General features: G+C 37.1%; 3 protein-coding genes across 29 annotated transcripts in view; 1 reads left to right on the forward strand and 2 right to left on the reverse strand.

Moving 5' to 3' along the window:
- The window catches only part of traf1 (TNF receptor-associated factor 1), a 32,526-nt gene extending 29,034 nt beyond the window's left edge, over nt 1-3,492 (reverse strand). Inside the window, exon 1 of the mRNA XM_087262613.1 lies at nt 3,357-3,492. Within this exon, the coding sequence (XP_087118739.1) occupies nt 3,357-3,388 (32 nt within the window). The 5' untranslated portion in view covers nt 3,389-3,492. The remainder of the gene's footprint in view (nt 1-3,356) is intronic.
- Nucleotides 1-27,547, forward strand: part of LOC147842591 (uncharacterized) — a 496,599-nt gene that overhangs the window by 275,217 nt on the left and 193,835 nt on the right. The gene's annotated exons all lie outside the window — the stretch shown is intronic.
- Nucleotides 3,357-27,547, reverse strand: part of fibcd1a (fibrinogen C domain containing 1a) — a 384,824-nt gene continuing 360,633 nt past the window's right edge. For 19 of the 26 annotated variants that reach the window (XM_087264416.1, XM_087264414.1, XM_087264415.1 and 16 more), the window contains one exon: nt 13,255-14,885. In XM_087264416.1, coding sequence (XP_087120542.1) covers nt 14,623-14,885 — 263 coding nt within the window. In that variant the 3' untranslated portion in view covers nt 13,255-14,622. Of the gene's footprint in view, nt 3,527-6,855; nt 7,226-13,254; nt 14,886-27,547 lie in introns of those variants that run through there. The other 7 variants (XM_087264419.1, XM_087264418.1, XM_087264417.1 and 4 more) reach the window with 4 other exon arrangements.

Genomic DNA, 27,547 nt, shown 5'->3' on the forward strand with positions numbered 1-27,547 from the left:
CTAGTGTGCTGGAAACAGAGAGGTCAAGAACAGGACAGCTTCTTTTTGGAGGAAGATGTTGTGAATATTTGAAGAGGAGAGAAGAACTTGCTTATTTGTGAAATTTACTAATAATGCCTGAGGTAAAAATTTGTCAGGTTCAATTTTAAATTAAAAAACAAACCCATGCTCAATGTGGATATGTACCCTTGTCTACATTTCTGAAGACCGCTTAATACATAGCCAGAGGTACATCTGCTTCTAGTAATTGTTTTTTTGCAAATCCACCAAAGGCTGCTGTGTACACTTTATGATGATGTCAAAATTCATCTGTTGTTTGTGCCATTGTGCATCCTCATCAAGTGTAAATTCACCAGAGGCCACAGATTTCATTTTAGCCGACTGACCCAACCAATAGTGTATTCAATCTATGCATCTAGAAAAGCTGTCACGGCTACGTGTTATTGCCTTCGCCCTACGGCTCTCCGTCACGTCCTTGGGCTCCCCCTCCAACTGCGGCATCTTCCACGGTCAGCCTCTTTGAGTTTGCAATCACTCCTCCTCCACGGCTCCTCCCTCCATCACCCTTCCCACCTCCTCCCTCCTGTGACTCCTCCCTGGCCACCTCCTCCTTGCCACGCCCTCCAATTCATTTTCCAGTTCCTTCCTCACAGACTCTCCCTTGACCACCTCTTCTCACCCTTTATTTTCTTCTGGAACGAGGACGTGCCATTTAAAAGGGAGTTGGTGGGGGTGGGGCGGTGTACTACCAGGTCCTGTGTTCCAAGTGTGTTTGTTTTTGTCATGTGACCATCACCATGTGCTCCTTTGTTCTAGTTCCCACCATTAGTTAATAATCATCTGTTCAGCCTGTGTTTATCCCCTGTGTATCCTCAGTGTCGTTATGTTCCTGTGTATATACCCCTTCATTGGGTTCATTCAATGTCCGGTATTCTCTCGTTTGATGCTTGTTTTCACCCCATGTCCTTCCTGTGTTCATCCATGTAAGTGTTTATCAATAAATCTACGTATCTGATAATCCTGCGATCCTGTGTCTTCCTGTAGTGAACCCAGGCGTTACATGTGTTAGTAAAAAATGCTCGGTTACACACAATTATTTCATGTTGACCCAAAACAAATTAGTTAATGTAACAAATTTAAGTGGATTGAAGATAAAACAAATACTTTTCCCAAACAAATCTCCAGAATTTCAGCTCATTTTTAATAAGTAGTTTGAACAAACAGCAAAAATAATTTTTTTGTGGGTGTAAGGTGTGGGTGTATTGCTTTTTACAATATAGATTGTGTCAAAACGAAGATAAAGCTTAACGAAGATGAGGAATAGGGAATAAAAACAATAATTACTCACTTTTGTGAAACATTCCAGCAATTCAGGCAGGGATGAGAGTAGTGTAAAATGCTGGTGTAGGTAAATTAAAATGGACTGATGTTTTTCAGAACAGTGTAATACAATTATCACTATTGAAGGTCAATCTACTGAAGAGCAATTCCACCTATGCACAGCTCCACTAGCCCAGAAGAATTATCTGACATGACTTGAATTGCTCCTCAAAATGTAAAAATCTCTTAGTGGTGTTTGCAAAAAACAACCCAGGCTTATTATTAATACGTAGCCCAATATATCTTTCTGGAGATCGTGAAATATGTCCTAGGTGGTACGTTGTTTTTGCAGTTTTTGTTTTCGAGTTAATCCACCAGAGGCCGCTGTGGACTGACTGACCAACTGATCCTCTCAGCCACACCCTTCTCTAAACCCAATCAACAGTGTTTTCATAAGCAATCTAGAAAAAAAAAGCCAGCAGAAAAGCCGTCCACACAGAGGTAAGCGGTCAGCTGGTAGCGCAAAAAGAAAGAGAAGCTGTCAGCGGCGCCATACCATACTCATAGCATTTATTTTAAAGAGGAAATGCAGCCATACGTACCTCTGGCTAACTCTAATGACATTGTACTGCCTATAATAATTGCATAGAAGGAAGAAAAGACTTTGGCAAAGTAATTTTTACAGTTTTACCACACAAAAGTATTCTTGGGCCTTCATATACTTACATTTCAACTACTGAAGTCAACATTTTGATGATTTTGTTTCCTATTCTGAACATCTCACACCTCTTGCTGTTCATGCAGGGTCGGAGAGCTCTCTGATTTCATCTAAAAAATCTTAATTTTAATTTATCTCAGGGAGTTTTGGGTAAACTAACCCTTTAAATTTAAAATTAATACGTTAATTCTTGACTCGGAACATGTGCTCTTTTAAATATATATTTTAAAATATCGCAGACATTAGCCCCTTTCACACATACAGACCTTTCCGGAAAATTGCCGGTAATGTATGTGTGTATGTGTGAACAGGTCCTTTTTGAAAATACCGGTAAATTCATTCTGGCTATTTTCCGAAAAGAGAAGTTGTAACATTACCAGTAACTTGCCGGAAGGAAGATTGCAGGAAAGAGCGCATTCACGTCTAGAACGTGCTGACGTGAGACATCTGCTTTAGCCAATCCAAACAGTCAGACGCATTCACGTCCGCATGGTTTATGAGAAAAAAAGCCTTTGAATATTTTCCCAGACACATTTAGCTGCTAGTCAGATAACGTTTATATGTTCTTCTTAATGCCAACTGTGTAAATAATCATCGATAAGATGCTTATGATAAGCCGCTGTTTCTTTACCTTCAAGCTTTGCGTGTGCCCGTGAAACAGCCCGTGAGCGCCAACACACACACACATATTATGTACATCTCGACATGCGAAATTGTTTCTCTAAATGTTTTCATAGGAAATGTTCACAATACTGATCCATCCACAAAATTTGTACTGTAGTCAAATGTTTACAAATACAAGCGCAGCCATTTAAAGCTCATTTCTGGTTAATGATGTCAGAATTTACCGGTATTTTGGAATGGATGTGTGAACGGCCTTTTCTGGAAAAATTCCGTAACGTCCTCACCTGTGTGAACAGCGATTTTTTTAATATAACGGTAAAGTCGTTCCGGAAATTTTCCAGTTATTTACCGGTATCACTGTGTGAAAGGGGCTAGTATCTCAACAAACATTTTCAGAAACCAAACAATAGCAACTACACGTAAACACAAGGCTTTTGATGCCATTTTGGTTAGCAGCTTCACCTAAAACACCATTGATCACAAATGTTTTTTTAGAGCAGGTGTTCTTGATTCGAAGCAGCCTAAACACACACAAAAAAAAAAACACGATTCAAATGCATTCTATTGTGCTGGAGATACATTTTACAGGTACAGGATACAAGTACAGGATGTCTTCTTCTATCAGTCTGTCTGGAGGGAAGGTGTTAGGGATATTGGGGGGGAAGGAGATAAGAAGCCAGATGTGTTTATGTACTTGCTGAGTGTTGAATATGTGAAGCGTTCCATCAGCACGGCTCTCGTTTCTGATGAATCCCTCGCTGGGTTTGATCCTGTGCTTCGCTGAGTAGATGCACATCACTCTTACAACTTCCTGACACACAGAAACTGCAGCTCTTGGTGCAAAACCAGACCTGCAGAGCCATTCTCTCACCACACGACAGAGATAACACTACATAAACACTCACGAAAATCTGTGCAGCTCAATCAGTGTGTCCTTTATATATACAGTGATCAGCATTAATGAGTACACCCATTTTTATACATTTTTAAACATTTTATCAATTTCTCAGTGAATATCACACATATTTTGGTGCATTTGAACACAACAGATTTATTAAACTGATATATTTATTAAAATAATATTGTAGTCACAAAACATCTTTAGAAATAGATGTGAATTTATGTGAAATATTGAGGGAAAAAAGAAACTACTAAAATTGTAATTTTCTTTTGAATTTTGTCTTTTAAAAATTTATATTGAATATTTTCCCCAACATATAGATTTGGATGTACTAATTTTGGATCATTACCATAATTTGTTTTGTTAGATTAGCTCCAGATTTGACTTCAGTACTGACTATAATGTATATGTGCTCAAACTAGGACTCACTGGCCAACATTGGCCCATGATGACCTTTGATTTGGCCCACAATCCCATCTTAGAAGATAGTAAAAATTAAGGGGAGGGTCGGGGAAGATCGTCTTTTCTAAATTAATGTAACCTTTTGTTTGATTGATAGTTAAGCTACAAAAAAGCAAGCTTGAATTCAATGTTTTATTTAAATGTTGTGAATGGATCAGATTAACTTAAATGTGCATTGAAATCCATTTAAAATAAATAGAATTCTAAATAGAATTGTTTCTTTTCATTGAAATAAGTTAATAATAAAAATATACAAACTTATAATGCAATTGTTAACCCAATATGATTAAAATATTGGATAACACTATAATAACTACACACTATACTAATAACTACACACTACATTAATAAACATTAGTAATTAGTTTATAACTTCAACTACAAATGCTTTATTATTGACTTATAACCACATTTAAAATGTTCTTAATATTTGTATTTTCATAATTTGTGACAGGTTGATTTTTCATTGCTAAATTAAGTATTGCATTATTTACAAACCATTTGTATTTAAAAGTAGATGGTGGTTTTTAAGATCATTGAATTAGTAAATTATTAATGAACTATTGAAATTAACATTTGTATATCTTATTAATTAGGCATATTGTAATGTTAGGCGAGGCAGTGGCGAAGTAGGTAATGCTGTTGCCTCACAGCAAGAAGGTCGCTGCGTCGAAACACGGCTAAGTTGGCGTTTCTGTGAGGAGTTTGCATGTTCTCCCTGTCTTCGCATGGGTTTCCTCCGGGTGCTTCGGTTTTCCCAACAGTCCAAAGACATGCGGTACAGGTGAATTGGTTAGGCTAAATTGTCCGTAGTGTATGAGCGTGTGTGTGTGAATTTTTTATGTGGATGTTTCCCAGAAATGGGTTGCGGCTGGAAGCGAATCCGCTGCGTAAAAACTTGCTGGATAAGTTGGCGGTTCATTCCGCTGTGGCGACCCCAGATTAATAAAGGGACCAAGCCGACAAGAAAATGAATGAATGAATAGTAATGTTACTATGTTTGTTAATAAATGCTTTGTGACCTAATCTAGGTGAGGACTATTTATGCTTTATAAATCCCTTATAAATGACAACTAAAGGCTTGGTATCAAATGAACAATACTCTGCAATCTTATCTAAAAAGTTAATTACTTTAAATTTTAAACATTGCTGAATAACTGGAGTGTCAAAATAAGACATAAATTTGGATAAACAACAACAATATAAATAAAGTAACAATAAAGTGTGCATTTATATGTTACATATGAGTACTGTGTTTGTTTTGTTTTTGTATATACATGAATACAAACATGTACTGTATATATTTGAGAAAATGTTTATTTGTATTTTAAAATTAAGCATTTGTCTTATACAAATTATAAATAATATATAAATAAATATATATGTAAATTTTTTTGTATTTTAAATATTTTATAATTATTTACACCCAATATTTACAACCCAAGCTCATTTTGAAAACGTACGGCGGCATTTAGTTTTTTCAAGCGAATGCTACGGGGCGGTGTGATGGCGCTCTGCGCTCATTGGCTGGGCTGACGGCTCACCTGCGTGTAGAGGGCTTTCTCGCGGAGCGGAGGCCCGAAGCGTACGACTGGGTTCGAGTTCCATGTTGCGAAATCTGAAAACGCGGTCAAAATCGGACGAGGGCTTTTCTTTTTCTGGACAGCTTTTGTAAATCGTTGCTTGGGTTTAGGGAAGAAGGAGGAGGAGGAGGAGGGTGACATGCTTGCTTATTTTACTCTCACGAGCATGCCATTCTCCTCATCCCCCTTTGCGGCATCTCGAAAACAAAAACTGCACAAATATGTACCTCCTGGGACGTATTTCGCGGTCTCCAGAAACGTCCGCGGGGCTACGTTTCCAGAATGAGCCTGGGTTGAATATTTATGCACAGTGAGTACACATACCGTATAGTATTTAAATTTCAACTTATTTTGGATGCGGTTAATTGTTTGACAGCACTATTATACTCCTGCTTTACTCAAATCTAAAAGAATTGAAAAAGTTTAATGCATATTGTTTATGTATTTAGATTTATAGGGACTTTAAATAGTATCTGGCGGTTCATTTCTTGTGGTGACCCCTGATAAATGAGGGACTAAGTCTAAGGAAAATGAATGAATCAATGAATGAATGAATGAATAAATAGTATCACGTAAAGTAATTGAATTCCTTATTGTGTGATTTAGTTACTTTTGAGAAATACTAGTTTTAGAAAGTAATTTAAATACAATTATAATGATGTGATTTATAATTAATTACTTTTTAAAAGTCTTTTACACAATACTGAATTTAATATACAATAGATATTACTCTTTTAAACTGTAAGAATTTTTCTCAGTATTACTATTGTAATTAAATATTACACAATTATAGATTTAACAAACATATCAAGTACAAAAGTGGCACTATTTGGGCAGCTAAATCTTTAGAAAATGTCATTGGACACAATTCAGTGTGTTCAACCAGTGGCGCGGTCAGCAATTGTAAAGTGAGTAGACCTTCTGAAGTGAACTGAATGTCAGTGCCTGTTCTAAAGCAGAAGTACAGCATTTTACAATTCATGAGATAAAAATAGAGGTGCAAATTTCAACAGCTTAAAGTACCATTGAATGAATGAGGAAAAAAGGTCAAAGCTGAAAATTAAAACGTGACTTTTCTTGAAAATGTGCCCTTTTAAGCATCATATATAACAGTTAGTGGTGTTATATCATTGTCTCCACTAGCTGAAAACAACAAGTGTCACTGTGTCAGGTAAAGAACAACCTCCTAGTGCCCTTTTCAATAATTATGCAATCCATATTTTTCACACTGCTGACAATTTTGGAACTAAAAATATATATTTTAAAGTAGCTTCTGAATGGCGGTATTAAACATACAGCAATTTCTGTAATCAAAATAAGAGCAATTACAAACAATTAGCAAATTCAAAAGTTTATATATTTCCCTTATTTTTAAGTTCCCTTATAGAGCATCATTGAATGTTTGCAGCTTTTGATCAATACACTACCTGACAAAAGACTTGTCGTCCATCCCAGTTTAGCAAGTCAGACTTCTAGTTGATCATGTGGAGAAGTGGCAGAAGGTGGATTCTTCAGATGAATCATCTGTTGAACTGCATCCTAATCATCACCAATACTTTAGAAATGCTTTTGGAACCGGCATGGACCCAAGATTCGCACAGAAATCAGTCAAGTTTGCTAAAGAAAAAAATCATGGTTTGGGGTCACATTCAGAGGCGTGTGAGAGATCTGCAGAGTGGATGGCAACATCAACAGCCTGAGGTATCAAGACATTTGTGCTGCCCATTACATTACAAACCACAGGAGAGGACAAATTCTACAGTAGGATAGCGCTCCTTTTCATACTTTCTGAAAGCAAACAGAGTCAAGGTGCTCCAGGATTGGCCAGCCCAGTCACCAGAAATGAACATTATTGAGCAGGCCTGGGGTAAGACGCAGGAGAAGACATTGAAGATTAATCCAAAGAATCTTGATGAGCTCTAAGAGTCCAGCAAGAACACTATCTTTGCCATTCAAGATGACTTTATTAATTTATTTGAGTGATGTATGGATGCAGTCCTCCAAGTTCATAAGAGCCATACACAGTAATTATTCTTCATACACTGCACCATGACTTTATATTATGTATATATTGTATCATATACTGTACATTATTTCTGTTAAGTGACAAGAGTTTTGTCTAAGCAAAGTCAGACCTTACTGTCCTAATTAAATATTTAAAAATTAAGGCATAATCATATTTTATTTTGGTCAAATAAGCATTATCTAGAGGCCGTTGCCTTTCATATAAGCCACTTCTGATACAAAATAATCAACTTGACTACCTGACATTTGTCAGGTAGTGAACAGACTATTAAAATGTTAGCAGTATACTTTAATTAGGTATTAAACACATGTAAACATTTAACTGGATCTATTTATTTATCAAAACACACAATGTTTTAAAGTAATAACAAACCCCTATTTTATACATAGAATATATTGACATTAATTTACTACTCAATTCAGTTTTTAAGCTTGTGCATTTGAAAAGTCTAACCCTTAAAAAGTTGAAAAATCATATTATTTTTTAAATAATATTTAATTCTTTAATTTTACACTTACTCTCCTTTTCTGACTGATTTAAACAGTACTGTTGAATTTATTCACATCACACAAGTATATTTTAGGTAACTGCAATTAAATTACATCAACATTAAAAAGAAAAGTTCAGAGGAAAAGTAATTTAATTAAAGTTACTAACTAATTACACCCAAAACTTTCCATAAGTAAACATGTATTATGAGAAAATGCTTATTTTACTGCATGTAAATCTATATCTACAAATAATATTTTCATCAAAAATCAAAGTGAATCATTCTGAATTGGTGGAAAATTGCTTTTGAATTCCATCAATAGGCTGACAATAAAATACAGATCTTACAGTGCTCAGCATATATAAGTACACTCCTCACAAATCTCTCTTTTAAATTCATATGTTTAATAGGAAGCTTTACAATATTATATGTGTGCATATACATGAGATTAGTCAATATTGAAGTTAAATCTGGAGCTAAACTTATGATAACGGTCCAAAAACTAGTACACCCAATTAAAAAAAAAAATGAATACAAATTTATAAAAGAGGAAGAATCAAGAAAAGCAAAAAAATTTGAAAACTTGGTTGAAATTTTGTAGGTTGTAAATTTTTTTGCAATATTTGCTTGAATTTAATTGTATTATCTTTCCATTTCAAAATATGTTCAGAGACTAAAATATTATTTTAATAAATATATCTTTTTAGTAAATCTGTTTTGTTTAAATGCACCAAAATACATTGCCTATATTCACTGAGAAATGGATACAAATATTCATTTTCAAAATGGGGTGTTCCTTAATTGCATACAGTGTACTGAGCACTGCATACAGTATATTCCACACCATTTATGCTAGAACCGGGTCTTGCGTTTACCACTCAATGTAGAATAAAAGATCATCCATCCAAAAGGATCTTATTAATTCTTACGCTCAAATATTTGAGCGATTATTCTCCCAGTTTTTTTTCTATCCCACAAAAAAAGTGTATAGCCTTGCCATATGCTCTTGAAATATTGCAAGTCAACTATTAGTCAGGAAATAAGTAGCTCTATAAAGGGGGGAAATTAAAAAATGACATCTTACAAAAATGAAACTTGCATGATCTCTTGATGCCAACCATTTCCCCCCACATTCCAAGACCAAAATCTCTCCATTCCTCATTTTAATGTCATACATTTTGACGACATCTCTAAAACATTCATCAGCTGAGAGCCTCATTATGCCATCTGGGCCTGAGATTGGCACAGATCTTTTAAAATGAAAGCAAATGCCACGATATTCACACACACACAAACCAAAAAACATTACCTTGGGATCTATTCTTGGCCTATACCTAGTCAATTACCAACTAATGAGCTGACCTCGGCTGACCGTTCCCTCCCAAACTGCTAAAGAAAAAATTGCAATGCTTCCGAAAAAGCAAGTATGTTAGAAACCGTGGATATTTATTAAATGTCACTCTGAACATTAAACACATTTTAATGATCAACAACAAAAAAAATAAATCAAATCAAATCAAATAAATTACCGCTAATACAAGACCCAAAAAAACAAAGCTGGATTATGAGTCCATTGTCAATCCAAATAAATGCGGCAGAACATTTTAATTGATCTTGCGTTCGCTGGTCAAAAATGATGGGTTTGGGAGATGTCAGAGAGGGCAGGATTTGAAAAGAAAGGAAAAAAGTCCCTCTTGTCGTCCTGGGGTGTTGTTATGCTGCAAGACATGCTCAATTTCACGGTTAAATTATTTACATGGATGACTGGCAAGCGCCGTCAGCAGACAGGTGTAGTTTGAGAGGCCATCGGCAGGGGTTCCTGAGTGCCTACATGTTCATAAAGAGCAACCGGGGCCACGAACCGACAAACTGTCCATCCCCTGAAAGTCACAGCTATTTTGTTCATTTCCTATCGCAGTCCATATTTCAAGTTTATCAGTCCTACACTGAAAAAAATAAAGCAAATCCTTCTTCAGCAAGATACACATGGCAGGATGAGGTGCGGCGATGTTTTTTAGTGGTTGTTTCTCTTCATTTTGAATGTTCATGCTAGCACTTTAGCATTGAAAGCCCTCCTGTGGTTTACAGAGAATCCCAATCTATATTGTGGCTTCATAAACAATTTCACCTCATAAAAACAACCTGTGGCTTTCTTTGTTGAGGGAGAATGAGTCACAAATTTGATCAAAAGGCATCAGCTTATTTTTTTCTTTCCTTTTTTTTTGTGGGAGGGGGGAACTGTGACAGCTGTTTGCTCTGTTGTAGATTTGAGTTTGACGTTGAATTGGTTTTTCAGCAGGGGTCAGCTGTTTATTTAAGCAATTTGCTTAAGATGCTTCATATTCTTAAAACAGTGATTAGTTATGCTTCCCTGCAGGCACAGGACATCATATTGACATTGTAACTCAACATAATGGGGACGTAGGAATTTGCTTGGAAGTGAAAATCGGGTTGATGTCAGAACCTAATGTCAGGCCGACGTCAATGTCCAATGTCCAACCTAAAATCAACCAAATATCAACGTCTAATCATGTTACACCTTGACGTTGTGTGGACGTTATGGTTATGACATCTATTAGACGTTGGAATTTGGTCACTTTCCAACACAACCTAAAATCAACCAAATATCAACTTACAGTGATTTGACGTTGTTATTGTATGTAAAAATACATTTGTCCTTATACGTTGGCTAAACATTAAACTTCGGTCACCTGATGTCATGACCTAAATCGAACCTAATATTAACGTCTTATGATGTTGGGTGCCTGCTGGGTTCATTCATTCACTCACTATCCTTTGGCTTAGTCCCTGATTTATCAGGGGTCACCACAGCTGAATGAACCACCAACTACTCTGGCATAAGTTTTACGAAGCAGATGCTCTTCCTGCTGCAACCCAGTACTGGGAAACACCTATACACTCTCTCATTCACCCACACACACAAATACACTCTGGCTAATTTAGTATGCTTTGATTCATAAAACAATTTCTTTGAATTCCTTCAAATATACACAGACTATAAAAGTGATTGTATAATGTTTGGAAACAGATGTGAGTGTCATGTTGTGGTTTAAAGTGCAGACAAGGATAATGTACAATCACAATAAACATAAATAAAGATATAAATATGAAATCATGATACTTATTTTCTCATTCTGGACATGGATTTCGCAGGGAAATACAAACAAAACACTATTATGCAATCGAAACTAAGACATTAAAACACATTTAAATGGATTACAAGTTGACTGTTTAAAAAGAAAACACACACTCATTGTCAATCCCATAAATCAAAAAAAAAAAAAAAAGAAAAGAAAAAAAGAGAAAGTTAGAATGCATAGATAAAGCAAATTTTTAGGACTACTATTCAATTTTTTAGGAATAGTTTACCTCAAAATTCTTGACACTCAATCACCTTTTTAAGAAACTTTTAAGAAACTGTTCAATAAATATAAAAAGTTACATTTTATTACAATAGTGTTATTTTTCTCTATCAATTAAAATGGAATCAAATGAAGTCGAAAGCTTTACACGTCTCCGAGAGCAAACAATATGACATTTTTTCATAAAGAAAAAAGTGAACCCAAAATATTTGTACTGCCCCCTGGTGGCTGGCTGCAGTACAAGTCAAAAACTGCATCTTCATTCATTCATTTTCCTTCAGCTTAGTCTCTTTTTCAGAGGTAGCCACAGCGGAATAAACTGACAACTATTCCAGTATATGTTTTATGCAGTGGAAGCCCTTCCAGCTACAACCCAGTACTGGGAAACACACATGCACACTCATACACTACGGCCATTTTAATTTATTTAATTCACCTGTAGTGCGTGTGTTTGGACTGTGGTGGAAACCAGAGCACCTGAGGGAAACCATGGGGAGAACATGCAAACTCCACACAGAAACGAGTGATCTTCTTGCTGAGACGACAGTGCTAACCACTGAGCCACTGTGCCGCCTGAGTCACTGGGTGTGGCTTCATGATTACATGCTTGTGATTGGCTATTTCACACCATGGCTCCAGGTCATGTTCACAACAAAGCAGACTCTGGCTCCAGGTGAACATCATTAGTGCAAGATGGCATTTTGTTTGGCTTAATTTATTTTGGCTTAATTTTTTAACAGTGGAAGGAAGTCCATTTGTGACCTCAAAACAAATAAACACCAACTAAGATGTAGTAGAAATATTTGGCTTTTAAGTCCGAAATATATTTTAAATCTTGACTAATGCCGAGTTGAGACTGCATGATTTTAGCCCCAATTTTAACTCACCGACAGACAAATCAGTGCTCGTTCACATAAATAACAATCACACAGTGTGTCAATAGAGAATGAGTCGCCAACAACTATCAGATATTTGGCATGCTACATATCTGGAGTCGTGGCCGATTCAAATCATGTGGTGTGAAATGTGTTTGATTAAAAATAACACCGGCGATTATCTACAGCCAATAAGAGAGCAGCATCCACTAGTATGGGTATCTTCAGGCCAGCGAGAGATTGGGGGATAAGTTATAAGCGGTTTTTTTTTAGTTTATTTGGACCCAGGAAATGTGTAAAAACTTGGCAGGAGCACCTGTGTCTGTTTGACGTGTCATCTGAGCAACCAGGTCAAAAAAGAAAAAAAGTTTTAAAGAAATTGCTAATTCCCTTTAAAAGTCAGGTGAGCACAATACTAGTACTAAGTACATTTTCTACCCCACTTCTTTCTCATTATCCTGTTCGTGGAGAGCCACCTTCCTGTAGATTTCAGTTGTTACCCATATCAAACACACCTGAACCAATTAACTAGGACCTTAACACTACAGGATAATTACAGGCAGGTGTGTTTGATATGGGTTGCAACTGAAATCTGCAGGAAGGTGGCTCTCCAGGAACAGGGTTGGCCACCCCTGATCTAGTTAATAACAAAAGATATAGTATGTGACCTCGTGTTGTTTCCATGTCACTTCTTGCGTGTGTTTGTGGACTGAGACCACATTGTCTGCTATTCGTCCTATTGTAAAATGAAATCATGCTGTGTGAAACCTCCTGTCACCAATCCATCTTGCAGTGTAAACACAGCAGCGACAGAATGCTACCCCAGATAGTCATGCAGTGTGAAAACATCTCTGATGTGACTACTTTGAAAATCATGCAGTCTGAACAGATTTACAGATTCTGAAAAGTTAAGTCATAATTTACTCAACTTTCACCTGTCACTAACCTGTTTGAGTTTCTTTTGTCTGTTGAACCCAAAATAAGATATTTAGAAAAATGTTGGAAACTTGTAACCATTGACTTCCATAATATTTGTTGTTACATCTACGGAGGTCAATAGTTGCTAATATTTTACAAAATATCTTCTTTTGTGTCCAATAGCAAAAAGGAAACTCAAAGGAATGAAAACTTAATTCCTGAGTTAAAATAATTAATTAAAAAATTAATGAGTTAAATTCATTTTTGTGTGAACTATCCCTTCAAACCAATTTAGTCACAAACCTATGCTTCTGTGCAAGACATAAGGTGAAATTTTACCTTCATTTACTAAGTGAAAACATATCCATTAACATCTTTTCTATAAAATTTTCAGGTAAACTATCCCTTTTATTAAAAAATATCAAGAACATCACAATCGATCTAAAACAAAGGAAATTAAATGAATACACAATAACATACAGGCAAACCAATGACAATCTGACAGTCAAAAGAGAAAAGTCAGTCTGTTCAGAAGTTCAACCCAAGTTCAATTCCCAGATCTTCTCCAAAGATTAAGCCTTAAGCTCAGTCAATCCATCTCATTGTGATTTCAGGTGAACCTAGCCTATACCGTGCATAAGATAAAATCCAACACTTCCTGCAACCCCACAGGGTTATTGTGTTTTCTGTGCTTTTCCATTGATAAACCTTCCTTCGACTGACCTGTCAGAGTGAAAAATGTGCCGGTATTGGCCCATCACTCTGAAAAGCCACCACCGTGACACATATTCTCTTTGAGCATCTCTGGTGGTCAATAACGTATTTATTCGACACACGGGGAAAACCTAGTTACCTCCCAGATATTACAGCAGTGACCGGACACACCAATAGCAACCCTGTCACGTTTAACTACGAGTTATTGATTAATCACTGAACCAGAAATAACAGAAGACAAAGCTGCCTCTCCGCCAGATGTCCGAGACCAGTTAAAAGTCTTTATTTTTATGAAAAGCTACACGTTCTTGCTAAATTTAACAGCTACAGATTTTTTTGTGTCATTTTTATGTTTTTTTTTAAAGACAACAACTATTTTTTGTTCTCAGTAGCACATTTTTTGACATTACCTGCAATAATATTCAGAGGTGTGTTAGGAGAAAAAACAGCGGCGTCAGCACGAACACTACGAGATGATAGGAAAACAGGGATCGAAAACAGAAATATGACAAAGAAAGAAGAGTTGTTGCTGGAAAGTTTCTGCATTGAGTGTCTCTAACACCTACAGCCATCTTTGAGTTCTTCCTCTCGGGTTTTCTAGTTCTCGCTCATTTATTCTCCTCCTTGGTCGGTCTGATCTTCATCTCGGTGAACTTCAGCGAGTATTGCCAACCCGTCCAGGACGACCACTCGATGCCGTCGGCGTATGAAGTGTGCTGGCCGCGCAGGTACTGTCCATTCAGGTTGGACGTGTGGCAGTTTCGGTACCACCAGGCGCCATGGTAGAAGGATGCGCAGTTATTCTCCGAGTGGTCGTTGTCCTTGTCCTTGGTGGTAAATTTCATACCGTTGTGTTTGAGCAGCGAGTCGCCTGCAGCGGCAGATCAATGAGTGATGGAAAGAAAGGTTGAGAAAGACAGAGAGAAAGAGAGAGAGAGAGTGGGATGGTGAGGAAAAGAGACAGAAACAAAAGAACAAGTGAGTCACTCGACCGCAATGTCTTTGTTTATGCATATCATGGAAAGTTTAGAGTGCTGCAGTAAAACAGTTTTGTTTTAAAAACTAGTGAGCTGACATGATTTCTACAGCCTCCATAAGTAGTTATCTTGTAAGACATCATTTTAAACTGTAATATGCACTCAAGACATGATGTTCCTGATTGTTCAGACTATTTATTTAAAATGAGCTTAATCAACACAATACTTGAGTTTTAGGGGGACAACTTAATTGTTTTATGTTTACATGGTTTACGCTACATTCATTTTTCACTCAATTATTCCACACCAAAATTAATTTCCGCCACTCATTGGCATGTACTGTATGCCTACTTTAAGCCATTTATTCGGACCTGATGAGCAGCCGCGTCATCAAGAGCGCAGCAACTCATATGCAGCTCTGAGATCATCAAAAAGCTCTGAGATCATTAACTAGCACACCTCTGATAAGTCAAACATTTTCTAGTGATACAGCAGAGATAATTTCCTCCCTTCATTATTTTAAGCTTATATTTCACTTACTATGTATGTGAGACTTTTATTTTGAAAATGCAAGCCCCAAATTGTTTAATGTGCGTTACTGGGCAGTGACGGCACGAGACATGTTGCAAAATTGCTTCAAAGCGCAAAATGCAGGATTTAAAGATTATACTTAAATTTATCTCCACTCTGAAGAGGAACAAGGTATATTTAGTTGCATGTTTGTTAATTTATCATGTTTATTGTAAAGTTTGATGCATGTGTTTCAACAAACATATGCAGACTGCTGAATCAAGTCAAATTGCTCAACTCAACTGTCATCTGTTCATGCAGATGTTGATACTAAGTCTTGGCTATTTTCTTTGATAATATAGCTTCAAAATAAAAAATGGTGAGCAAAATAGTTTAATGTTAGTGGTGTAACAGGTCACAAAACTTACAGTTTGGATCAAACTACGATTTTTAAATCATAGATCAGACCATTTTTCGGATTCGCAAAAAAGGGAGGAGAAAAATGTCATTTGCTTTCCATTTATATTAAAATATTACTGCAAAACGATTGGTTTTAACAAACAGAACCTTGTAATTTTAATAAAAAATAAAATGGAAAAAGAACCACCTGAAAAAGTAGAAAATGTTCAGTATGAAAAATTATTTTTGCTACTGCTAAATAATGATAAATATAAAAACATTTTGTACAACATTTCTTATTTATTTTCAATTAATGATTCAACAATTCACACATAAAACTTCATGTTTGATTATAAGTGTATAATTTCTGAATTCCTATTCAGTGACATCATTTTGACCCATTGGTTAAACAATGTAACAATGCAACAACATTGCAACAACATTCACCAGTGTTAAGTTCCATTAAACTGTGATTTTAAACTTTAGCATAAACATCAGTGTTTACATCTGAACTATAAACTGTTCTCCCAGTACTTCTGTTATTTAATTGTTTTTAACGAACTGAAAAAGTGTAAAAACTGAATCTCTCTCGATCAAACGCAGATTTAAATGCAGCGCTTCGAAGGATTAATAAACATATGCAAATCATTATCATTTATCATTCATGTTGCGCAGGTTTCAATTGAGATCACAATATTTTAATGTTTATTTGTGTAGCTTTACACTGAATGCAATAATGCAGGCTAAACTAATAGTGACACAAATAATTGCTAACCTAAAAAAGCATTCAGGTAGGTCCCATTACAACTTTTTTAGTCATCGTTAAATTTTACAGGAAAAATGCTTTCATACATGTGATTTGAATCACGCGGGTGGCGATCTCTCTGCAATTGTTAGAAATGCTGGATTAACCTACAAGTTCATAAAAGTTATTAATCCGCGGGTCACGTGCGTTCCGAACTGTGGGTTGGGATCCGTACCACATATAGTCAATGATGGACCTTTTGATTCTAAGAGTATTTTATAGAAAAATAAATGAGCTTATTAAATTGTTTCTGGAGATTTTTTTGGACTTACTGAAGCCATAAACCTACTATGTAGACATCAGAGAACAATTTAAATTATTAAACCAATGCAGTATATGGCATCTTTAACTTGCCTAGTTAACCAAATTAACCAACTTAAGCTTTTATATCGCACCTTAAGCTGAATATTATACTATCTTAAACTAGATAGTAAAATATTATACACTGTCATTATTAGTTATTAAACTATTATGTTTAAAAATGTCTTGGAAAATTCCTTTGTATATTAATTTAGAACTTATATTGAAAATAAAGTCATATTTTCAGGAGGGATAAAAATGTATTAGTTAGAAACAAAAATCACAGCAGACCCAAATTAATTTGGTTGTGCAAAACCTTTTAAACAACACAATGTATAGCGTAGCCTACATTTATGCATTTATACTTACATTTTATAGCCCTCAGTTTATAAAATCCAATTGCTTAGAATAGTGACACTGAAGCACTTACAGGCTCATATATCGAGCAGTAAAACATCAATTGAAAACAGATTTCGACAATCATCTTGCAATGTTTACATCCACATTTTGAGTTTGCTGGCTCTGCTAGTGATGTGAAAAGAGAGACAGAAACCACAGAGAGCAGTGCTTTAACGTGTTGCCGTTAATGTGGCCTTATTAAGCTCAGTGATGTATGTCTCAGGGACGTAATGTTGCAGTGTGCAGCTAGGCTAATCTAATCCCAGTTTCCAGCCTCCATACAGGCCGTCTCCGACAAGATCAGCCTTTTATTGCCAGCCTTGCAGTAAAACCCTCCTCTCGTCCTCTTCCTCCGACTCTAATTCCACTCCAATCCAACATGTATCGTGATAGCCGTTTTATTGGGACAAAGGAGATCCAATTGATGCCGTTATGTCATACTGTAAAGTGCGTTACACATCATAAACTTGTTTCTGGTGCCTCATGGATTCATCATTGCGGTTTAGAAGATAATGAATCAGCGGATTGATGGAGGTATAAAATGACAGCACCTGGACGGTGAAAAAAGAGCCAGTCAACAGACGTGGAGAAAAACGATACAGGAGCTGGCGTTAGCAGGTCTAATTCTGTCATCATTTACTCAACCTTGTGCAGTTCCTTTTTTCTGTTGAACGCAAAGATTTTTTGAAGATGTCTGATAACTAAATACTTTGAGTTTCTGTTGACTTCCATTGTATTACTTGTCCATATAAAGGAAGCCAATTATATCTTTTTGGTTAGCAATTTTCTTCAAATCGCTGTCTTTCTAAATCGGTGTGATTTTCTTTTCTCTGTTGAACACAAATAAAGAGGATTTGAAGTTTTGGTGTGCTTTGACTTCCATTACCTATTTCTTTCTTTACAATGGAAGTGCAATGGATTGACTTTCATTTTAAGGAAAGAAATATATAATGGCAGTCAATAGAAACCAAAATGGTTTGGTTACCAACACTCTTCACAATATCTTCTTTTATACAAAAATGTTTGCAAGCAAACAGTTTTGGTTGCCAGTGGCTTCCATTATATGTTTTCTTTCTACATAATTAAGTCAGTGGAAACCTAAATGGTTTAGGTACCAACACTCTTCACAATGTCTTCCTTCCAAACCGTAATGGCTTTCTTTCTTCTGTGGTACACAAAAAGAAAGAATTCTTTTGATTTCCTGTTTTTATACACGAGTCAGTAAGAACTAAAATGCTTTTTTTACTAACATCTAGTGATGTCCCAATCAGGTTTTTTCGCCCTTGAGTGCGAGTCATTTGATTTTGAATACCTACCAATACCAAAACTCGATCCGGGCTTTGGTATAATACATATAAAACGAATAAAGAGGATCGAAGAAACAGATCCAGGATGTTTGTTATTTTATATTTAATTCACCTCATTGTTACATTTAACAACTCTGTTAACAAACAGAGCACTTCAGTGAGGTAGCTTAAACAATCACGTAATAAATAATATAAATTCCTCACTTTAGTGCAACAGCAAATATAAAACAAATCTATTATAATACCTAATAGCGCCTCAACTTAAAATACCCGGCAGGCAATCCCAAATTTACATATCTCACAGTTTGCTCTGGCAATGTTGTCATCATCAACTTTATAATACCTCCAGACAGCAGACATTCGCTGCTTTCAGCTTTAAGCTGCTTCCATGTTCTACTTTGCCGGCATTAAACTAATAGCGTCTCTGCAACAAAGAGATGTCGTGCCGCATGCGTTGCTGTTTCTGTGTGAATTCAAGAACGCAATCTCATGACAATTCGTAACTTTTTGATTTAGTGGCTAATTTGTATAAATTCGTACAATCTAATTCATACAATTTAGTAGGATTTGCTCATCACCCAGTCACGGTTGGGGTTAGGGGTGGGGTTGGGTGCCACGCCTCCTTTTTAAAATCTGCATTGTCGTACGACTGAACTCGTATGAATTAGCCACTAAACTGACAAAACATAAAAATACTTACGTTTCCTCGCGAGATCAGACTGTTAACTCTGTGCCACGGCATAACTATAGATGTTATAAAATAATGAGACAATATATATATATATATATATATATATATATATATATATATATATATATATATATATATATATATATATATATATATGTTTATAATTCATTCATTTTCTTGTCGACTTAGTCCCTTTATTAATCCGGGGTCGCCACAACGGAATGAACCGCCAACTTATACAGCAAGTTTTTTACGCAGTGGATGCCCTTCCAGCTGCAACCCATCTCTGGGAAACATCCACACACACATTCACACACACACTCATACACTACGGACAATTTAGCATACCCAATTCACCTGTACCACATGTCTTTGGACTGTGGGGAAAACCGGAGCACCCAGAGGAAACCCACGCGAAGGCAGGGAGAACATGCAAACTCCACACAGAAACACCAACTGAGCCGAGGTTCAAACCAGCGACCTTTTTGCTGTTAGGAGACAGCACTACCTACTGCCCACTGGCTCGCCTATATATATATATCAAACAAGTAGCAGTGCGATATGGCTGTAAATCAGCACTGGTGGGAGGCGTGCCTTCGCCTCCCACCAGTGCTGATTTACAGCCATATCGCACTAGTACGAGTGTGATATTGCGTTTATACAACAGTTCGACGGCACAATCGTGTATATAAATAAGAAAATCAAACACAGAGAGTCTAAAACCCCCTTTTTATTAGGAACTACTTTCTTCTGCCATTTATTCACATCTGTAGCTGACATCAAAACAGCAGAAGCTGTTACTATTTCACCAACGTCACTTTAGAGCAAGTGTTTGAATGATTCTCTATAGTCTAATCTCTAAAGTGATTACAAAAGACCTGATTTTGTTCACTTTAAGATTATAAGGCTGAACATGACATGAAATAGCATCCATCTACAGAGATATCTTCTTACAGTGTTACAGTCTACATTATTTCTCTGTTGCAATCAGGAGGAATCAGACGGATCCACAATGCAGTTAAGCATTGCCTGACATTCAAAGTGAATGGGAAGAGTTGACACTGATGCCCCATGCGAATAGGACGTTATTCATCAGGGATCGAATGAAACGCCGCCTCTTCCATATGTTTTACACAGCGGATGCCCTTCCAGCCACAACCCAGTACTGGGAAATACCCATTATCTCATTCACACTGATACACTACGGCCAATTTTGTGATACCATTCATTTATAGCGCATGTCTTTGGACTGTGGGGTAAACTGGAAAACCCAGAGGAAACCCAAATTAACATGATGAGAGCATGCCAACTCCACACAGAAATGCCAACTGGCTCAGCGGGGATTCGAACCAGTGACCTTCTTGCTGTGAGGCAACAGTGCTAACCACTGAGCCACCTTTCCAAACTAACATTTTTGGTGTCCATCTTTAAAATATCATTTCTTAATTTCTTAATTTCCTTTGAAGTAATACAAGTTTGGAATACAAATGGGTGATTACTGTTAATTTAAAACCAGCCAAAGGTGGAGAAGTTTTAGAATATTGCACCTGTTCTAGCTGTATTCTCAATATAGCAAGATAAAGCCAGGTTAAAACCATACATTTTAGACCTTCTATAGACCTGCAAAGCCAGCTCCTACAGTATATTGTTTTCCTCCACAGCTGTTCACTGGCTCTCCTTTCAGTGTAAGTGCTGTCATCTTATACCTCCCTTTAAGAAAGGACTCAAACTACTCATTTACAGTCAAAGCTGGTTTAGATGATTCAGTGAGCCATGTTGATTTGAGCTAATTGCAGATGGTAGAATGCGTCATATTCCAAATAAAAAATCAACAGTAAAGGTCTTCGCACAACTCCAATGTGTTTTTTATATTCATTATTCAAAAGAAATTAGTCATGTACAGAAACATTTTACACCAAGTCTGACATGCAGTAATGAATGCATTATGGGAAACAAAACATAAAATATGTAAACAGAAGCTTCATGTGACGCTTGTGTTCGCCTCTCTTTAAAAAAGAAAAAGAAAGATCAAATATTGTGTTGATTGAACTGAATTTTGTATCTCTCAAAAGTGAGAGATACTCACTTTTGCATTTTAAAAACACTTTAATCTGTGATTTATGAGCCAAACTGGTATTGCTATACTTTTGGGGACATATGGTAAAACAATTTAAGGAGTAAAAGCTACACACACATACACGCATGCGCACGCGCACACACACACACACACACACACACACACACACACACACACACACACACACACACACACACACACACTCACACACACACACACACACACACACACACACACACACACACACACACACACACACACACACACACACACACTCCAACTCCTACAGAGGCATGGGAAATAACTGGCACTGCTATACATGTGGGGACATATGGTAACTACAATGTAAGGAATACAAGGTACACGTACACACACACACACACACACACACACACACACACACCAATCAGAGACAAGGAAAAGAATTGCTATTACTAAATTTGTGGGTACATATGGTAACAATTTAAAGAATGCAAGGAAAACACACACACACACACACACACACACACACACACACACACACACACACACACATTAGAGACAAGGGAATAAACCGGTATTGATATACACGTGGGGACATATGGTAACTACAATGTAATACAAAGAACACACACACTAATCGGAGGCAAGGGATGGTGACTACAATGTAAGGAATACAAGATATATACACACCAATCGGAGAAAAGGGAAAGAACCTGTATTGCAACACATGTGGGAACATATGGTAACTACAATGTAAGTAATACAAAGCACACACACACACACACACACACACACACACACACACACACACACACACACACACACACACACACACACACACACACACCAATCGGATACAAGAGAAAAAAACCTGTATTGCTATCCATGTGGGGACATATGGTAGCTAAAATGTAAGTAATACTACAAGGAACACACACACACTAAACAGAGGCATGGAAAAGGCACCAGGGATTAAAACCAACATAGGTTACAGCAGTGATTCTTTAAATATCCGGCACAATCTTTGTATATTCCATAATTTATTAGTCATAAAGTACTCTGTGATGCGAGGATGCAGTGGATAAATTTGTCAGACACCATTCTAGAGTTTGGCTTTTGATTGTACGGTGGTTCTAAATGGTCAAAAGAACCTCTGAAAATGTTTTATATGGATCAAAAAATGGAAAAAAAAAAATGCATAACGGCACTTTCTAAATGTGACTGACACAACGTGAGATTGTATTTATTTTTTACCATACAAAAATTTCGCACTCATTTTGCAATGAACATGGTCAATTCAAAACAGGTTATGCCCAAAAATCCAAAAAACAGCCCATCCTATTAAGCTCTGGAGAGTACTGTAGCTAACCAGCTTAGCTGTATTTGCGATTATTCTTTCATCTGCTTTGCTCTCTATATAAACAAATCTTAAAAAAACTGCTTGAGAAATGTACAAGTATGCTGTAATATTCACAAAGTGTTACATTTCAAAGAGTACCCAATCATCACAAATAGTGCTAGAAGAAAAAAAAAACACTCATTTGCTAGAACGTGATGATTAATCATTGCAGTAAATTGCAGATTGCTCACAGTTAGTGCACCTGAGGGGGTGTGAAGCGTGTGTCAGCATAAAGGTGCATCGCAGACTCTTCTGAAATGTCTTGAGACAGACCCACTCAGGAGGCCGATACGAGTTATTAGGTATGCGCCTGAATACATAATCGCATTAATGGCGGAAAACACTGCAACATCAGAGAGAAATTATTCACTCCTCTACTTGGACAAGCATTGTTACAAAATAATCAAACGCTCGCACGCAATTTCACTTCTTACTCTGGCCTCCCTAATGGTAGTGAAAACATTTCTGTGCGCTTGCAAAACTGTCATTAGCGCGCTTTGAAGTTGCCACTGTATTAGTACTCAAAGTGTTTACAGAGATCAGGGCATCATGGGTGTAAAAACTCATCTCAGGTAATTATATCTTCCCAGAGTTCCCTGCTGTGGCTGAGCGCTCTTTCTCTGCGCTATCGTAAAGGCCCTTCATTAAAGCGAGAGCATTAAAGACAGCATGCTCGTGCGTTATGATATGAGGATTCTAGCACACAAGGACACACTTTTACACCGAAAGATCTTGTGTTTTTATCTCGGTTGCCAAAAAAAAATCAGAGTAATTTATGAAAAACTGAGGATTCTGGGGGTATGGCTCATCAAAATCTCCACAGGGATGCAGTGTCATATTGAAATAATGTCAGCTCAAATCGGTACATCAACATCAGGGCACAGTCGCTAAAACACTTTCAGACAACAGCTCAGCTTTAGATGTCTGCCGAACAACTGTCTTCAAAGGTTTAGTCTAATTCTTTTCTGTCCTTCGATCTGTTTATCTAGCTAAAGCCTGTACACTTTCACATTACTCAATTTTCACGACTCAAGTTTTAAAGGGGGCCTATTATGCAAACACCTTCAACATCTTGCAATTTAAACTAAAAATATGTTTAAATAGAGTTGGGTGACAGGGGTGTGTGAATATAGCCAGCCTCTAATGGTAAAAACTAAGTCATTCTATTTTTTATAATCTCCACATACACTTCATAACACTGATTGACAGTGTTTCTACATAAGAGGGGGGAAAGCCCCACCCATTAATGGCAATTTCTCCCTTATTAGGGCTGGTTTATACTTCTGCTTAGAATGATCGGTGTGACCCACGGCGCATGCCTTGTGCATTGCCGGGGATTTATACTTTTGCATGCTGTTTGTGTTGCTCTGCAATAAGACTTCTAAGGGGGCTTTCACACAGTTCGCTTGGTGCGGTTCGTTTAGGCAGGTGTGAATGTAGCAATCGCACTCGAGTGAGCATCAAAAGCGGACCAAAAAAGCTTTCAAACAAACCCTGGAGCCGTTCGTTTGTGGTGAGTATCATCCGAACTAAAACAGACCCAACCGCAAAAAGTACTGCACCTTTGTAGACTAACTTCAGCTGCCATAGGTTGATGCACTGTGCATTATGGAATGTGGAGTAGAAATCTGCGCGGGACTAAATTTTGAATCCCGCTCCCGCCCGCACCCGCCAGGTTTTAGCCCAAACCCGACCGCTCCTGCCTATATTAAGCATTTGTTGTCCCGCTGCCCGACCCGCCCCGTTTTCTACCCGCCGCGCCCGATTCCGCTAAAGAGCGGGGTGGAGAACAAAACCGAAAATCACCCAACTTTACAGTCCAGACAGCCTATAACAAGCTGTCTGTATAAACACACACACTCACAGCACCAAGCACACACACACAGACAAAGCTCTCTCTCTCTCTCTTATTCGCGCGCGCGCACTAACACACACACATAAGCACCAAGCACACACACAAGCAAAGCTCTCTCTCTCTCTCTCTCTCATTCGCGCGCGCACACACACACACCTCTCATTCGGGCGTGCGCACACATACACACACACAGCAACAAACAAGCTAAACACAACATCGCGCTATTTCATTTACACACATACATACGCGTGGTCGCTCGGGAGTCGGGAGCGATATTGCTAGACAGGCCGCTCCCGTCCCAAATTAAACCCGTTACCGACCGCTCCCACGATTTATTCGGAAATTTATTCCCGCGCCGCAGAAATCTAATGTGGACCTCTAATGTGGAGGAAAAATATTTGGTGACCAACAGAGAGTGGAAGGAAAAAACATCACCTGATGGATCATTGGTAATATTTCCAGAAGATGACAGTGTCGCAGTTTAGCAAAATTAATTTATGCCTCCTCCTGAAGTGACGTGCGTCTTTGCCGTTTGCAATGCATTAAAACATTGCTTTCCAGCCATTTTCATTCTCAAATTGTAGTTTGTCTATTGTGATGCATTCAAACTATATAGTATACTATGACCAGTGATACAATCAGCCAACGCAGTCGTCCCTCCATAGTCAAAAGCAACATTTTGTGTCTGACAGTTTGTTTACTTGTGGGAGTTCCATTGGCATTTTCTCGTACATGAATTCTGACCAATCGAAAAGCAGCTTAGGAAATACGTTCAATAACATCTGGCCAATGAGTGATGTGGGTTTTGTCACTTGACTGCATTTTGGTTATTTTCAACTGGTTCAGATCAAAGCAATCAGTGTGGTGTGAAAAGGACCCAAAGATGGCAGAAAATGCTACAGTGTATCATGCGTTGCCCTTGGTCTGGACCATATGAACCAAACTACAGATGTGAAAGCATTAAGCAACAGCAACAGCAAAAATGCTCCAATTGGCAGCATTCTTATTTTAAATTTTTCTTTTTTAAAATTTCATAAGTAGTTTGCAGAATATTACTAAAACACATTTTAGTCAAGCACATTATTTAAAAAAAAAGAAGAGAAACTGTGTGCTTTTAAGTTATTTTATTTGGTGGTCCTATACCAGAATTCCATGAACAAGATAGTAATATTCAGGGGTCAATATATCAGGGGTCGCCACAGCGGAATGAACTGCCAACTTATCCAGCATGTGCTTTACGCAGCAGATGCCCTTCCAGCCGCCACCCAGTACTGGGAAACACCCATACACTCTCACATGCACACACATAGACTACTACAATTTAGTTTATTCAATTCACCTATCGCGCATGTCTTTGGAATGTGTGGGCAAACCGGAAAACCCGAAGGAAACCCACATGAGGAGAGCATGCAAACTCCACACAGAAATGCCAACTGGCCCTCCTGGGACTCAAACCAGCGACCTTCTTGCTGTGAGGCTACAGTGCTAACCACTGAACCACCATATCACCCTTATAAGAATATAAAATTTGAAATATTTCTGTAACCACCTTTGCCTTAAATTGAGTTATTTACTTTTAAACTCAGTATATAGTAATATAGTACATATATCAGTGAACTTTCACTTGTTAATATGAGAGAAAGGGATGCTTTGTTGTCAGAGAAAGTGCGATGTGAGGTTTGAACTCTAGGCTGCCTGCCACATCCAATTGTTTTCACACTTGATTTTATGACCACAGTGTGCCTTTTACCATTGACCTTGTGTCAGAATTTCTCTTTTCTAATTTCTGTGACTGTTGGACTCAGAGAAGGGACTTGCTATTTGTCTGACAAACCATTATTAAAGGTGTCAAGGACATTTCACATCGCTGCCCTCCAGGAGCCCCAGTGCAGGCCTGCAAACGTTGTTGTTGTGTTTGTTTCGTTGTTTTCCAGCTCCATTTGATTTCACTTTATTTCAACTTCATTTTATTCAAAACATTATACACTGTAAAAAAATGCTGAGTTCCACAAAAGTCCTTCATGTTGTCCAAACACAAATGAATTAAGTTAACTTAATAGTTTTTACAAATTTAAGTGGATTGGACATAAAACATTTAAGTTGTCCCCCAAAAACGCAAGAATTAAGTTCTTTTGATTCACTTTAAATAAGTAGGTGAACAAGCAGCAAAAAACACTTTTTCTGAGTTAGAACAGATCAGAAATCTGATTTAATGTTTACAGTCAGTCTAACCTACCATTAATGTACATGTTAATGCTTTTTAAAAAGGGTGTGTTTTTGACCAGAACAATCTGTGTAGATGAGATTAGAAATTATTTATGTCGATACAATATTGATTCTCATCGTTACAGATTGTGAATCAAACTTTTTTGTATTTATTTTAGTTTAAATTAATATATCTGACTAACGTGGATATTATAATTAATAGATGTCATCCATAGTAGATAAATTCAATACTATGGAATGGTTACCGGTTTCTAGCATTTTTCAAAATATCTTCTTTTGTGTTCAAAAAAACATAGTTTGGAGGTCTCGATTGAGGAAATTAACACTAGAATTTTCATTTTTGGGTGCACTATCCTTTTAGATAATCAAATTAATCAATATATAACAAACTAGATCCAAACAAACTTCTCCACAAAATTTCATCTGTAAAAAAAAAATACTACAAAAGTCAATGGTTACCGCTTTCCAGTGTTTTTCAAAATATAATCTTTTGTGTTCAGGTCAGAATTTTCATTGCTATTTTTGTTCGTGCTTTCCCTTTAAATCATCAAATTAATTAATACAGTATATAACAAACTACAACAAAAAGCAATAAAAAGAAATACA

The sequence above is a fragment of the Danio rerio genome, chromosome 8 (assembly GCF_052040795.2).
Source record: "Danio rerio strain M-AB ecotype USA chromosome 8, GRCz13ab, whole genome shotgun sequence".
Classification (NCBI taxonomy): Eukaryota; Metazoa; Chordata; class Actinopteri; order Cypriniformes; family Danionidae; genus Danio; species Danio rerio.